This window comes from Nerophis lumbriciformis, linkage group LG30 (genome assembly GCF_033978685.3).
Source record: "Nerophis lumbriciformis linkage group LG30, RoL_Nlum_v2.1, whole genome shotgun sequence".
Classification (NCBI taxonomy): Eukaryota; Metazoa; Chordata; class Actinopteri; order Syngnathiformes; family Syngnathidae; genus Nerophis; species Nerophis lumbriciformis.
Genome location: NC_084577.2, coordinates 27,234,000 through 27,248,853, shown reverse-complemented (window position 1 = coordinate 27,248,853; position 14,854 = coordinate 27,234,000). Strand labels below are relative to the sequence as shown.

Sequence of the window (14,854 nt, the reverse complement as noted above, 5' to 3'; positions counted from 1 at the left end):
CCCTTTGGGATTACTTGGATGTTTGCATAAATTGGGTATAAAAGGCCCAATTTTCTTCATCTAATCCCCCAAAATAGACAAACACAGTCTGCTTGAAATAATACTGCACAAAAATGTTACGTTGTCATGTTTTATTGAACACAACATGTAAACATTCACAGTGCAGGGTGGAAAAATGGTTAAATAAAGTCTTATATATTAAAGTACAATATTTGTCTTACTGTGTTAATGCTGAAAAGCATGCTAACTATTCAAAAAACTTATTTTAAAACTTTAGCTAATTCGTTCGCCTTGGAGTCCCATAACTTGACACATGCTATCTGTTAGCATGCTAACTAATTTTGCCACCGTACACCTCAGAGTCGTATAACTTGGTACTTGACTCATGCTAACTGTTAGCATGCCAGCTTTCTAAGATTAGCATGCTAACTTTTTTAACCAAGGTTTTACCAAACGCCTCAGTGGTATATATATATATACTCCGGTGCGACTTATACTCCGAAAAATACGGTAACTTGGTATTTGACATATGCTAACAGGCTAACGTTAGCATGCAAATTTTCTTTGCTAATTTTACAACCGCATTTTTAATTTTCCTGAGGGAACTCTCCTGATGTACTATCTATCTACCCCAGAATTATATAACTTGGTATTTGACATATGCTAACAGGCTAACGTTAGCAGGGTAACTTTTTTAACCCAGGTTTCACCAAACGCCTCAGTGGTATAACTTGGTACTTGACTCGTGCTAAATGTAACTTTTTCCCCTCATTTAGCAGCCGTACACTTAAGAATCACTCAATTTAGTACTTGACACATGCTAACCATAGCACACTAACGTTAGCATTTTAGCGTTTTTCTATTATTATTTTGTGGTGACCAGAATAGGTGTGGATTTTTCCTTCCATGCCATCACTTACCGACTTCTTCTTCCGTCGTCCTCCGTGGGGCTCCCGAGGTCCTGACATGGGCTGGACCGGCCAGGCCTGACCCGACTGGTCTGTTCGGAACAGCACCACCTCCTGGTCCTCCGCAGATCTGCCCGCCGGCTGAGAACCCCAAACCACAGACGGGACATTTTAAATCAATTCTTTTGACTGACAAAGAAACCCCAAAAAGGCTCAGATAGTTCAACAAAAACATACAGAAATAAATAGGATAACATATTATTATTATTACTCTATACGGTATTTACCCAGTATTAACTTTTTCTGGAAATGATGGCTTTAATCATGTATTTTGGGAGTTGGTATTGTGTCCATTTTGGGTTGGGTACCTTCCAAATTTCAAACAATGGTCAGATGCCAGTATCGTCTTTTGTTGAGTCCTACAAAGTGTTTACGCTGCATGTACTGAACGTATTAAACACCAGCAATTTGATTGTAACGTACATTTTTAGTTGTACTTTTCGTTACTAAATAGTGTTGAAATCGCCATGTAAATCCGCTGATGCTAACCGGTGGAATGTTTATTGCGACTCTGATACGAACACGCCTGTTTGCCCGCCAAGTGCTTGAGTCTACAACCGAACGTCACGTCACATACAACAAAGGTAATGAAATATGGCACAGTTTTGACGAAATTTAGTTGGCACCTAAAAAGTACCAAATTAAGTACCGGTACCCTTCCCTATGTCCATCAGAGCAGGGGTTCTTAACCTTTTTTACCTCGAGGCCCAACTTTTCCACTACAGACTCAATATTACCACTGAATTAGTCATCTTACTCTTGATTTTAATCATATTTTTTTTTAACCTACGTACAGTTTAACAGGACAAAGCTAGTCAAATAATATGCAATCAAAGCTCAGGTCAGGCTGATTACAAAATAAACACTAATCAAATGTACTGCATAAAAAGGGACTCCAAAAATGATGAAAAAAAAACATTTACATATTTCTATGTTCTGCTTAAATGGATAAACTAAATTAATAATGAATATGTTTCTTCAATAAACTGTCAGTAAAATTAAAGTGCAAATGAAACAGAGCTTTACCGCTTTAGTCATCATTTTTGCGCTTAAGAAACTTTCGCTCCAAACTTCTTCTGTTTGATATTGTCATTACTGCCACAAGTGGTGGAAAAGTGTATTGCAACTGAGTACCGACCACAGCTGAGAAACATATTTTTCGGCGAGCCTCTAGGGGGCGCTAAGCATTGCATTAGACCAGGGGTGCTCATTACGTCGATCGCGAGCTACCGGTCGATCGTGGAGGGTGTGTCAGTCGATCACCAGCCAGGCATTAAAAAAATAGTCCTAAAAATGAGCGATCATAAATCTTCACTATGACGTCACTTCCGTCACTTGATTGACATTCACGGCACCCGAGGGTCTTCTGAGATGACGCTGGCTGCTGCCAGCTCATTAAAATTACCGACTGGAAGGCGAGTAACACTTTATTTCAACAGACTCTGGCGCCGTACCTGTCGTCAAAACTCCAAAGACCGACTGCACAGTTGCACAATAAAAGCTCTGCTTCATCCTGCTTGCGCTACCAAAATAAGAGTCTCAGAAAGCTGGCGTGCACAAGCTAGCAAGCTACAGACTGGAGTTTGCCAACAATGTATTTCTTGTAAAGTGTATACAAAGGAGTACGGAAGCTGGACAAATAAGATGCCAAAAAGCAACCACTTTCATGTGGTATTGGACAGAAAGGAGGACTTTTTTTCTCCTCCATTCGAAAATGCAGACCTTATCAGCACCACTGTCTGATTACTATCAATGCAAGTCATCAGAATCAGGTAATACACCAACTTATATTCTTGTCTTCATGAAAGAAAGGAATCTATATGCGTTAAACATGCTTGTATTATCTTTAACCACCTTTAACTTGTTAACAATATTAACTATATGTGTTAAACATGCTTGTATTATCTTTAAACACCTTTAACTTGTTAACAATATTAACTATATGTGTTAAACATGCTTGTATTATCATTAACACCTTTAACTTGTTAACAATATTAACTATATGTGTTAAACATGCTTGTATTATCTTTAAACACCTTTAACTTGTTAACAATATTAACCATATGTGTTAAACATGCTTGCATTATCTTTAAACACCTTTAACTTGTTAACAATATTAACTATGTGTTAAACATGCTTGCATTATCTTTAAACACCTTTACCTTGTTAACAATATTAACTATATGTGTTAAACATGCTTGCATTATCTTTAAACACCTTTAACTTGTTAACAATATTAACTATGTGTTAAACATGCTTGTATTATCTTTACCTACTCAGTGGCCTAGTGGTTAGAGTGTCCGTCCTGAGATCGGTAGGTTGGGAGTTCAAATCCCGGCCGAGTCATACCAAAGACTTTAAAAATGGGACCCATTACCTCCCTGCTTGGCACTCAGCATCAAGGGTTGGAATTGGGGGTTAAATCACCAAAATGATTCCCGGGCGCAGCCACCGCTGCTGCCCACTGCTCCCCTCACCTCCCAGGGGGTGATCAAGGGTGATGGGTCAAATGCAGAGAATAATTTCGCCACACCTAGTGTGTGTGTGACAATCATTGGTACTTTAACTTTAACTTAACTTTAAACACCTTTAACTTGTTAACAATATTAACCATATGTGTTAAACATGCTTGCATTATCTTTAAACACCTTTAATTTATTAACAATATTAACTATGTGTGTTAAACATGCTTGCATTATCATTAAACATCTTTAACTTGTTAACAATATTAACTATATGTGTTAAACATGCTTGCATTATCTTTAAACACCTTTAACTTATTAACAATATTAACTATATGTGTTAAACATGCTTGTATTATCATTAAACATCTTTAACTTGTTAACAATATTAACTATATGTATTAAACATACTTGTATTTTCATTAAACACCTTTAATTTATTAACAATATTAATTATATGTGTTAAACATGCTTGTATTATCATTAAACATCTTTAACTTGTGAACAAAAACATATATTTCATAAATAAGTAAATATAAATTATATATATGAATGAGGTAGATCCCCACGACTTGATCAATTGAAAAGTAGCTCGCCTGCAGAAAAAGTGTGAGCACCCCTGCATTAGACCCACTGTAGTCCTTCACGCCATTCATCTATTAAGCAAACTGTTTAAATTCATATGACAATCAAGTTGTTTTACGAGAGTTGACTCGGCAAAGGAGACGCATGTCTGATGAGCCTACGCAAATGCTTTTGAGGGATGAAAAAGACGAAGTGGAAAAAAAAGGGGCCCTGCGAGGCCGCACACATTCAGACAAGAAGTAAATATGAAGCAGTGAGTGATGAAGACGAGCCAGAACGCTCCCTAAACAAGAGCGACTGGAAGGACCTCTTCAAGCGCTGGTTAAGAGCACTCCATCACTTGGAGAGTCTCTCCCTAATAGTAGAGTGACGTTTTAGTGCACTTATCAGCTATTAATCTTTTTCTGAAAAAGCCGTACAATGGACTCCATCCAGCCGTGATTCATCTGGCATACCATTGCTCCCGACTGGTGGTGCACATGCAGGAACATCTGAGGAGGTCAGGGCGACCTCACAACATCTCAATGACCCTCACATGCAGAAATTCCCCTAGATAGGAATATGGACACAAATAGGAACATAACAGACTTGGGCTCCTTTTGGAAAAGGGAATGTTTGGTGCGACTTGACAACACTGTGACAGTCAATGTTTTTTGTTTTTTACTCCTGCGAGTCACAATTGATCGGCCACCGATCGGTATCGGCCGATATCTGGGAAAGTATGTGGTCGGCTGTTGGAATAATTGTTTGTAAGTTATCACAAAAGAAACGTTGTATTATGAATGCTGTCTTTCGAGGCCTAACAAGAGGAAGAAGGCTCGTGAAACGCCGCTGTGATTTCAACACGGACAGATGGCAGGATCTGCTCAACTTCCAGAGGAACTCTCTTTGAAGTGTTAAACGAACTCTCTCTGAAGTATTTCACAAACTCTCTTCCAACTATTTGGTAACCGAGGTCAACGCTATTTACGACCCGCTGCCCTCTTGAAGTTGCTGTGGTCAGGAGACGGGAGGGGTTATCCATTGTCCTCCAACACCTGCCCCAGCTGGATCCAGGAAGAGCCCAAGCCCGAGAAATCCTCTTCTTGGTCTTCAAAGCGACCGAAAATAATGACTGTTTTACATACTTCCCATTCCTGCTGTGACATGTGTTGGTGCGTGAACATTGAACATCTGAATAAATGAGGAGACGAAAACCTTCTTCGTCAGAACGTGGTGCAGGACTGTAAAGAGAGTGCAGTGGCCATGTCTCTCCTCAATATTGAGTCCAAATTGAATTCTGTCTCTGTTTGATTCCTTGCCTTTTGTCTTGTTTAATAGATGTCCTCAGTGTTTGAACGTGACATCGGCCACTGCTGATTAATGCCTTTCACAGCCGAACTACAACTAAGATGCACGTTACAATCAAACAGCTGGTGCCTAACAAGCACAATACTTACAGTGTAAGCACTATTAAGGGCGCGACAAAAGACTAGATTCAGCAAAAACTAAACTGACTAGCCAACACACTATTATCAACACCAGGGTTGTTCAAACTATGGCCTATTCGTATTCAATTTGGCCAACGAAACACAAAATAAGGAATATTGCCCGCAAAGAGATTGCATTCATTTTTAAAGACTGTCTTTTTGTTGCCATCAAGTGGACAATGTGATTAATTCAGGTCAATGACCCTTAAAAATGCTCTGAACAAAACAATGCGCAGCATTAACCTGTATGACCCAATGCAAACAACCTTCCCTAGTCATGGTGCAAAAAAAAAAAAAAAAAAAAAAAATCCAACCAACACAAAATGTCAACAGACATGGTCACACATATACCAACCTGCTCACTGAACTTTGTGGATATTTTAAAAAATGCCCAGCACCATAAAAAAAAATCTACATTACAACCGTTTAATTAATTACAAAGCATGATGGTATACACTACTACATATCACCCCGTTTTATTTCTATTAACACAAAAAATGACCGATTGTCAACGATGGGCAAAATTTAACCAATCAGATTCAACTATGAAAATCCTTAAGTCGAGGAAAGCCCGAGTTCACAAATTCAGAGAATAAGTCCCTGGACAAGACGACTCAAAGGCCAAAAACCAAAGGACTTGAAAGAGTAGTAGATAGTAGTTTTTGTATTTGTTGAGTTACTGGTATTATGTACTATTGACTTTGTCTAGATCAAACAATTGTATGTAATAAAAATTAACAAAAGGTCTAGTTTAATTATTGTTATGCTGTCTGTCAGAATAATTGCATCTAAGTTATCACAAAACTTTGTGTTACATTGAGTTCAGCTCGCCCTGCGAGAGGACAAAAGCTGTCTTTGATCGTGCCAATCAAAAGGCTTGTAAAACTCCACTGTGTAGGATGGGAAGCGACATGAAGGTGGTGGTTTCTTTGATGTATTGTAATCCGGAGGAAGATTTTGTCTTGACCCGAGAACTACAAAACGGAGAGGAAGCAGGCACCTTTTCTTTGAACTGTTTTGTGACCAAAGGCAGCGGCTGTTTACGACCCCCTTCCTTTGGAAACAGCTGTTGCCATGTAATCAGGGAAAGTCCAAATAAAAGAGGAGGCGTACGATCTTTCGTCAGAGCGTGGTGAGACACTGTGCAAGGGTACAGGTCTACGCGTTTCTCCTCATTGAGCCAAATTTAATTCTGTCTGTATAATTCCTTGCTTCTTTGTCTGTTTAATATATGTCATCAGGGTTTAAACCTGACACTGTCAATAGCACTTACCAAGAATACATTTACAATGTGATCGATATTAACATATCTGCTCCATGGATGATTGGTAGACCCTGATCGCAACACCCCGAGTTGATATATTAAGATGTTAAATTTCTTATACAGAGGGTGACTTAACATTCATGGTATTACTTTGTCACGGTAATAAATGTCATATCTACAGACCTGGTTGGACTTGTTCGTTTCCTGGAGCTTCTTTCGTGCCGCGTGGTTCTCTTGGGCTTTACGAGCTGCCTCCAGCTGGGACTTCAGCTTCTCAACCATGGCCTGAAACACAGAAATATTAGCGGGAAGTAAGTTAACTTGTGTATTTGCACGAGGATTAGTACAGAACTGGAGCATAAGACCTAAGAAGAAAGGTGCATTCTAATAAGAAGAACTGAAATATCAAGGCTAGGACTTATTGAAACTGGACCTCAGAGGGAGCACACCTGTTACATGCACGACAAAGATGGGAAAATCTATACCTTTATGTACAGTACAGCCACACTTGAACACACACGACAAGGTGGATGTCAGTTCGATTGCTGTGTTTGGCTTTTGTGTGCTTTAGGAGACAGTTCTTTATTGCTCTAGACCGTGCCCTGACACTGATCTGGGTGCTGATGTGAGACAACACACTGAGGCGAGTGAAAAGGAAAGGTCAATAATGCTATCAAGTCAATCATCCCTCTGATATACAAACCCCAAAACCAGTGAAGTTGTCAGGTTGTGTAAATCGTAAATAAAAACTAAATACAATGACTTGCAAATAATTGTCAACCTATATTCAATTGAATAGACTGCAAAGACAAGATACTTAACGTTCAAACTGGAAAACTTTTTGCAAATATCAGCTCATTTGCAATTTGATGCATGCAACATGTTTCAAAAAAGACTGACAAAGTTGAGGAACGCTCATCAAACACTTATTTGGAACATCCCGCAGGTGGACAGGCTAATTGGGAACAGGTGGGTGCCATGATTGGGTATAAAAGCAGCTTCCATGAAATGCTCAGTCATTCACAAACAAGGACGGGGCGAGGGTCACCACTTTGTCAACAAATGCCTGAGCAAATTGTCCAACAGTTCAAGTACAACATTTCTCATTGTGCTATTGCAAGGAATTTAGGGATTTCACCAACTACGGTCCGTAATATCATCAAAAGGTTCAGAGAATCTGAAGAAATCACTGCACGTAAGCGATGATATTATGGACCTTCGATCCCTCAGGCAGTACTGCATCAAAAAGAGACATCGGTGTGTAAAGGATATCACCACATGGGCTCAGGAACACTTCAGCAAACCACTGTCAGTAGCTACAGTTCGTCGATACATCTGTAAGTGCAAGTTAAAACTCTACTATGCAAAGTGAAAGCCATTTATCAACAACACCCAGAAACGCTGCCGGCTTCGCTTTACACAGTGCTAAAAAAAAACAACCTGTGCCAACTTTTTTGCAACGTGTTGCTGCAATTAAATTCTGAGTTCATGATTATTTGCAAAAAAAAATTAAGTTTCTCAGTTGGAACATTAAATATCTTGTCTTCGCAGTCTATTCAATTGAATATGACTTGAAAATGATTCGCAAATCATTGTATTCTGTTTTTATGTTCAAATTACACAACGTGCCATCTTCACTGGTTTTGGCTTTTGTACATGTACTTTTATCACAGAATAAATAAAACACATTACACTGTTACACTGCCAAAGCACCTTTACAGGTAAGACGTGACCGGTACCGGTCGATCTCTCTGAAGGGTGATCAATATCAGAATCATCAGCATAAAACCCCGATCGCTACATCCTTACTATGCATGTTTAAGTAATATGAAACTATAATTACTTGGTACTTGTTTTCATTAACAAATGTGCTGTTTTAGACTGCAATATTGTTCAATGAAGGACACTTATTACATATGTCTAGCTTATGTGCTATTGTGTGCTTAGCTGTTGTGTAGCTGCGAGTAGCCTGTAGCAGTGTTTCTAAACCATAGTTGGGCCACGAGCACCCCCCGAAAATATCTGTTTCTCAACTATGGGCTGCGTCGGTACTCAGTTGTAATACACTTGTCCACCACTTGTGGCAGTACTGACAATATCAAACAAACTACCGGAAGTTCCGGGAAAACCGGGAATTTTGGGAAAGGGACAACGTGTTTTGCGTTCGACATATGTGAAGAATGGATGGTTGAAAGGTGAATCGGGTAAAAAAAAATGCGGCAAAATTACTATGAATACGTTCAATTAAATGAGAATTGTTTAGAAATTTGGGAATTTCGGGAAAACCGGGAATTTTTAAATCATAGGTCATACAACAATTGTTCTAGATTATATGGTGGGTTGGTGTTGGAATTTTTCAAAACGGTTGAAAATTTTGACTCAATGAATTTAAATAGGCATTTTGGATTTCCTGGATTTTCCTGAAAAACCGGGAATTTTTACGAAAAGAAAAATGTTACGTTTGTTGTCCCAATTAAGAAGAATGTTTTGAAGGTGGAATGGTTAAAAACGTTATAAAAATGTGGACTGTGAGAACTTACCAGGAAGAGGTCAAAATAGGGCTTTGGAAAACCGGGAATTCCTGGAATTTTTTTGAAAAATTGTAGTTTGATTGTCCAAGGTGAGATGAGTGTGTTTATGGTGGAACGGTTCTAATTGGTTGAGAAATGTGGGATATGGAAAGGTTTGGATGTTGCCCGTTCATTGTCAATGGGGAGAAAATTACCGGAAAATCCGTGAAAACCGGGAATTTTGGGAAAGGGACAACGTGTTTTGCGTTCGACATATGTGAAGAATGGATGGTTGAAAGGTGAATCGGGTAAAAAAAATGCGGCAAAATTACTATGAATACGTTCAATTAAATGAGAATTTTTTAGAAATTTGGGAATTTCGGGAAAACCGGGAATTTTTTCAATCATAGGTCATACGACAATTGTTCTAGATTATATGATGGGTTGGTGTTGGAATTTTTCAAAACGGTTGAAAATTTTGACTCAATGAATTTAAATAGGCATTTTGGATTTCCTGGAATTTCGGGAAAACCTGGGAATTTGTACGAAAAGAAAAATGCTTACTTTTGTTGTCCCAATTAAGAAGAATGTTTTGAAGGTGGAAATGTTAAAAACGTTAGAAAAATGTGGACTGTGAAAACTTACTAGGAAGAGGTCAAAATAGGGCTTTGGAAAACCGGGAATTCCTGGAATTTTTTTGAAAAATTGTAGTTTGATTGTCCAAGGTGAGATGAGTGTGTTTATGGTGGAACGGTTCTAATTGGTTGAGAAATGTGGGATATGGAGAGGTTTGGATGTTGCCCGTTCATTGTCAATGGGGAGAAAATTACCGGAAAACTGGGAATTTGGGAAAGGGACAACGTGTTTTGCGTTCGACATATGTGAAGAATGGATGGTTGAAAGGTCAGAATCGGGTAAAAAAATGGCGCAAAATTACTATGAATACGTTCAATTAAATGAGAATTTTTTAGAAATTTGGGAATTTCGGGAAAACCGGGAATTTTTTAAATCATAGGTCATACAACAATTGTTCTAGATTATATGATGGGTTGGTGCTGGAATTTTTCAAAACAGTTGAAAATTTTGACTCAATGAATTTAAATAGGCATTTTGGATTTCCTGGAATTTCGGGAAAAACCGGGAATTTGTACGAAAAGAAAAATGTTACTTTTGTTGTCTCAATTAAGAAGAATGTGGAATGGTTAAAAACGTTAGAAAAATGTGGACTGTGAAAACTTTCCAGGAAGAGGTGCAAAAAGGGCTTTGGAAAACCGGGAATTCTTGGAATTTTTTAAAAAATGGTAATTTGATTGTCCAAGGTGAGATGAGTGTGTTTATGGAGAAATAGTTGTAATTGGTTGAGAAATGTGGAATATGGAGAGGTTTGGATGTTGCCCGTTCATTGTCAATGGGGAGAAAATTACCGGAAATTCCGGGAAAACCGGGAATTTTGGGAAAGGGACAACGTGTTTTGCGTTCAACATATGTGAAGAATGGATGGTTGAAAGGTCAGAATCGGGTAAAAAAATGGCGCAAAATTACTATGAATACGTTCAATTAAATGAGAATTTTTTTAGAAATTTGGGAATTTCGGGAAAACCGGGAATTTTTTCAATCATAGGTCATACAACAATTGTTCTAGATTATATGATGGGTTGGTGTTGGAATTTTTCAAAACGGTTGAAAATGTTGACTCAATGAATTTAAATAGGCATTTTGTATTTCCTGGAATTTCGCGAAAAACCGGGAATTTTTACGAAAAGAAAAATGTTACTTTTGTTGTCCCAATTAAGAAGAATGTTTTGAAGGTGGAATGGTTAAAAACGTTATAAAAATGTGGACTGTGAAAACTTACCAGGAAGAGGTCAAAATAGGGCTTTGGAAAACTGGGAATTCCTGGAATTTTTTTTAAAAAATTGTAGTTTGATTGTCCAAGGTGAGATGAGTGTGTTTATGGTGGAACGGTTCTAATTGGTTGAGAAATGTGGGATATGGAAAGGTTTGGATGTTGCCCGTTCATTGTCAATGGGGAGAAAATTACCGGAAATTCCGGGAAAAGAAGAATGCATGGTTGAAAGGTCAGAATCGGGTAAAAAAAAATGGCGCAAAATTACTATGAATACGTTCAATTAAATGAGGATTTTCTAGAAATGTGGAAATTCCTGGAAAACCGGGAATTTTTTAAATCACCGTACTTTTCGGAGTATAAGTCGCTCCTGAGTATATGTCGCACCCCCGGCCAAACTATGAAAAAAACTGTCATAATTGTTCTAGATTATATGATGGGTTGGTGTTGGAATTTTTCAAAACGGTTGAAAATGTTGACTCGGTAACAGTTTGAATTTAAATAGGCATTTCGGATTTCCTGGAATTTCGGGAAAAACCGGGAATTTTTTACGAAAAGAAAAATTTTTACTTTTGTTGTCCCAATTAAGAAGAATGTTTTGAAGGTGTAATGGTTATAAACGTTAGGAAAATGTGGACTGTGAAAACTTTCGAGGAAGAGGTGAAAATGGGAATTCCTGGAATTTTTTTGAAAAATGGTTGTTTGATTGTCCAAAGTGAGATGAGTGTGTTTATGGTGAAATGGTTGTAATTGGTTGAGAAATGTGGAATATGGAGAGGTTTGGATGTTGCCCATTCATTGGCAATGGGGGAAAAATTACGGGAAATTGCTGAAAAATCAGGAATTTTGGGTAAGGGGCAACGTGTTTTGCGTTCAATTTATGTGAAGAATGGATGGTTGAAAAGTCGTAATAGGGCAAAAAAAAATGGCGCAAAATTACTATGAATACGTTCATTTAAATGTGGATTTTCTAGAAATTAGGGAATTTCGGGAAAACCTGGAATTTTGACTGTAGCTAAAATCATAGAGAAGTTTGTTAAGTGCAAAGATTATGATTAAAGTGGTGAAAATTTATTTTTTAGACCGTTTATTTAAAAAACATTTATTATTAGCATTAATTTAGTTAGAATGTATTTATTGTTGGATTTTGTAATTTTATTTTCATCAGTTTTTATGAGTCCCTTCTCTTGAAGTATACTTATTTATTTTTGTAATCAGCCTGATCTAAGCCTTGATAATATTTGTGATGAACACATGCTTTCATATCATTTGACAAGGTTTACCCTGTTAAATTGTAAGTAGGCTAGATATCATTATTAAAGGGGAACATTATCACCAGACCTATGTAAGCGTCAATATATACCTTGATGTTGCAGAAAAAAAGACCATATTTTTTTTAACCGATTTCCGAACTCTAAATGGGTGAATTTTGGCGAATTAAACGCCTTTCTAATATTCGCTCTTGGAGCGATGACGTCACAACGTGACGTCACATCGGGAAGCAATCCGCCATTTTCTCAAACACCGAGTCAAATCAGCTCTGTTATTTTCCGTTTTTTTGACTGTTTTCCGTACCTTGGAGACATCATGCCTCGTCGGTGTGTTGTCGGAGGGTGTAACAACACCAACAGGGACGGATTCAAGTTGCACCAGTGGCCCAAAGATGCGAAAGTGGCAAGAAATTGGACGTTTGTTCCGCACACTTTACCGACGAAAGCTATGCTACGACAGAGATGGCAAGAATGTGTGGATATCCTGCGACACTCAAAGCAGATGCATTTCCAACGATAAAGTCAAAGAAATCTGCCGCCAGACCCCCATTGAATCAGCCGGAGTGTGTGAGCAATTCAGGGACAAAGGACCTCGCTAGCACGGCAAGCAATGGCGGCAGTTTGTTCCCGCAGACGAGCGAGCTAAACCCCCTATCGACCCTAGCTTCCCTGGCCTGCTGACATCAACTCCAAAACTGGACAGATCAGCTTTCAAGAAAAGAGCGAGGATGAGGGTATGTCTACAGAATATATTAATTGATGAAAATTGGGCTGTCTGCACTCTCAAAGTGCATGTTGTTGCCAAATGTATTTCATATGCTGTAAACCTAGTTCATAGTTGTTAGTTTCCTTTAATGCCAAACAAACACATACCAATCGTTGGTTAGAAGGCAATCGCCGAATTCGTCCTCGCTTTCTCCCGTGTCGCTGGCTGTCGTGTCGTTTTCGTCGGTTTCGCTTGCATACGGTTCAAACCGATATGGCTCAATAGCTTCAGTTTCTTCTTCAATTTCGTTTTCGCTACCTGCCTCCACACTACAACCATCCGTTTCAATACATGCGTAATCTGTTGAATCGCTTAAGCCGCTGAAATCCGAGTCTGAATCCGAGCTAATGTCGCTATAGCTTGCTGTTCTTTCCGCCATGTTTGTTTGTGTTGGCTTCACTATGTGACGTCACAGGAAAATGGACGGGTGTTTATAACGATGGTTAAAATCAGGCACTTTGAAGCTTTTTTTAGGGATATTGCGTGATGGGTAAAATTTTGAAAAAAACTTCGAAAAGTATAATAAGCCACTGGGAACTGATTTTTAATGGTTTTAACCCTTCTGAAATTGTGATAATGTTCCCTTTTAAACACCATTCAAATCAAGAGTAAGATGACTAATTCAGTGTTAATATTTGAGTGGGTCCCTCTGTAGTGGAAAAGTTGAAGGTTAAGAACCCCTGGTCTTTAGCCTACCGTGTTTATATTTGGACTAAAATACAACCTTGTTTCCTTCTTGGAGGACAAATAGATGTTAACTTGCTGTCCAGCTTTGAACAAAGCAGGCAGGACTGGTTTTAGCCTGATATCGGACTGATATCAATATCGGATTGAGATACTCCTACTTTTTACTCACTTTTAGTCTGTGACACAACTATTCCCTTCCCTCTCTCTTCCACAGGGTCCGTTACAACTGTATGCACATGTGTCATGGCCAAATATACTAACTAAACCATGACATCACCTCGCACATATAACCCACAACCACAGACAGACTGCAGACCCGTGGGAAAGAATGTAAACGCAATGAAAGAAATGCGCTCCCTTTTAGTAAGGTTGACACAAAGCAGGTGTTCTCCTGTACTGCGTCCTACTTTCTGTTGTTTCCAACATTTTGTGACCATCTCAGACTAAAATTAGATGTTAGAAACACATAACGGACTAGAATTTCCAATTCCGGCAGGAATTGTGTGTGAATGTTTAATGTGCGCAAGCCGGCGAAACGCGTGGGTGGAACTGAAATGCTTGAGTGTCCAGGGTGAGTGGAGCGTGTGGATGTTTGAACGCTTCTAATCGCTTGAGAAATGTGGGTTATGCAGTAGATTGTATAATGCCCATGTATTGGCAATGGGGAGAAAATATCGGGAAATTCCTGGATAATCGGGAATTTTGGGGAAGGGGTAAGTAATGTGTTGTGCGTTCGATATATGGGAAGAATGGTTGAAAGGTCGGAATCGTGTAAAAAAAAAAATGCCGCAAAATTACTATGAATATGTGAATTTAAATGAGGATTTCCTAGAAATTTGGGGAATTTTGGGAAAACCTGGATTTTTTTTAAAATACAGGTAAAACAACAATTGTTCTAGATGATGATGGGTTGGTGTTGGAATTTTTCAAAATGGTTGAAAAATGTAGACTTAGTAACAATTTGAATGTAAATAGGTATTGAAAGGAATTCCTGGAATTTTGTGAAAACTGGGAATTTGTACGAAA

The 14,854-nt window shown here is 38.5% G+C and overlaps 1 protein-coding gene across 1 annotated transcript in view; it reads right to left on the bottom strand.

Annotated features, from left to right (window-relative positions):
• Positions 1-14,854, bottom strand: part of cwf19l2 (CWF19 like cell cycle control factor 2) — a 75,698-nt gene that overhangs the window by 28,806 nt on the left and 32,038 nt on the right. The window contains exons 11-12 of the mRNA XM_061925407.1: positions 6,932-7,033; positions 921-1,049 (exon numbers count right to left, since the gene is read on the bottom strand). Of these exons, the coding sequence (XP_061781391.1) occupies positions 921-1,049; positions 6,932-7,033 (231 nt within the window). The remainder of the gene's footprint in view (positions 1-920; positions 1,050-6,931; positions 7,034-14,854) is intronic.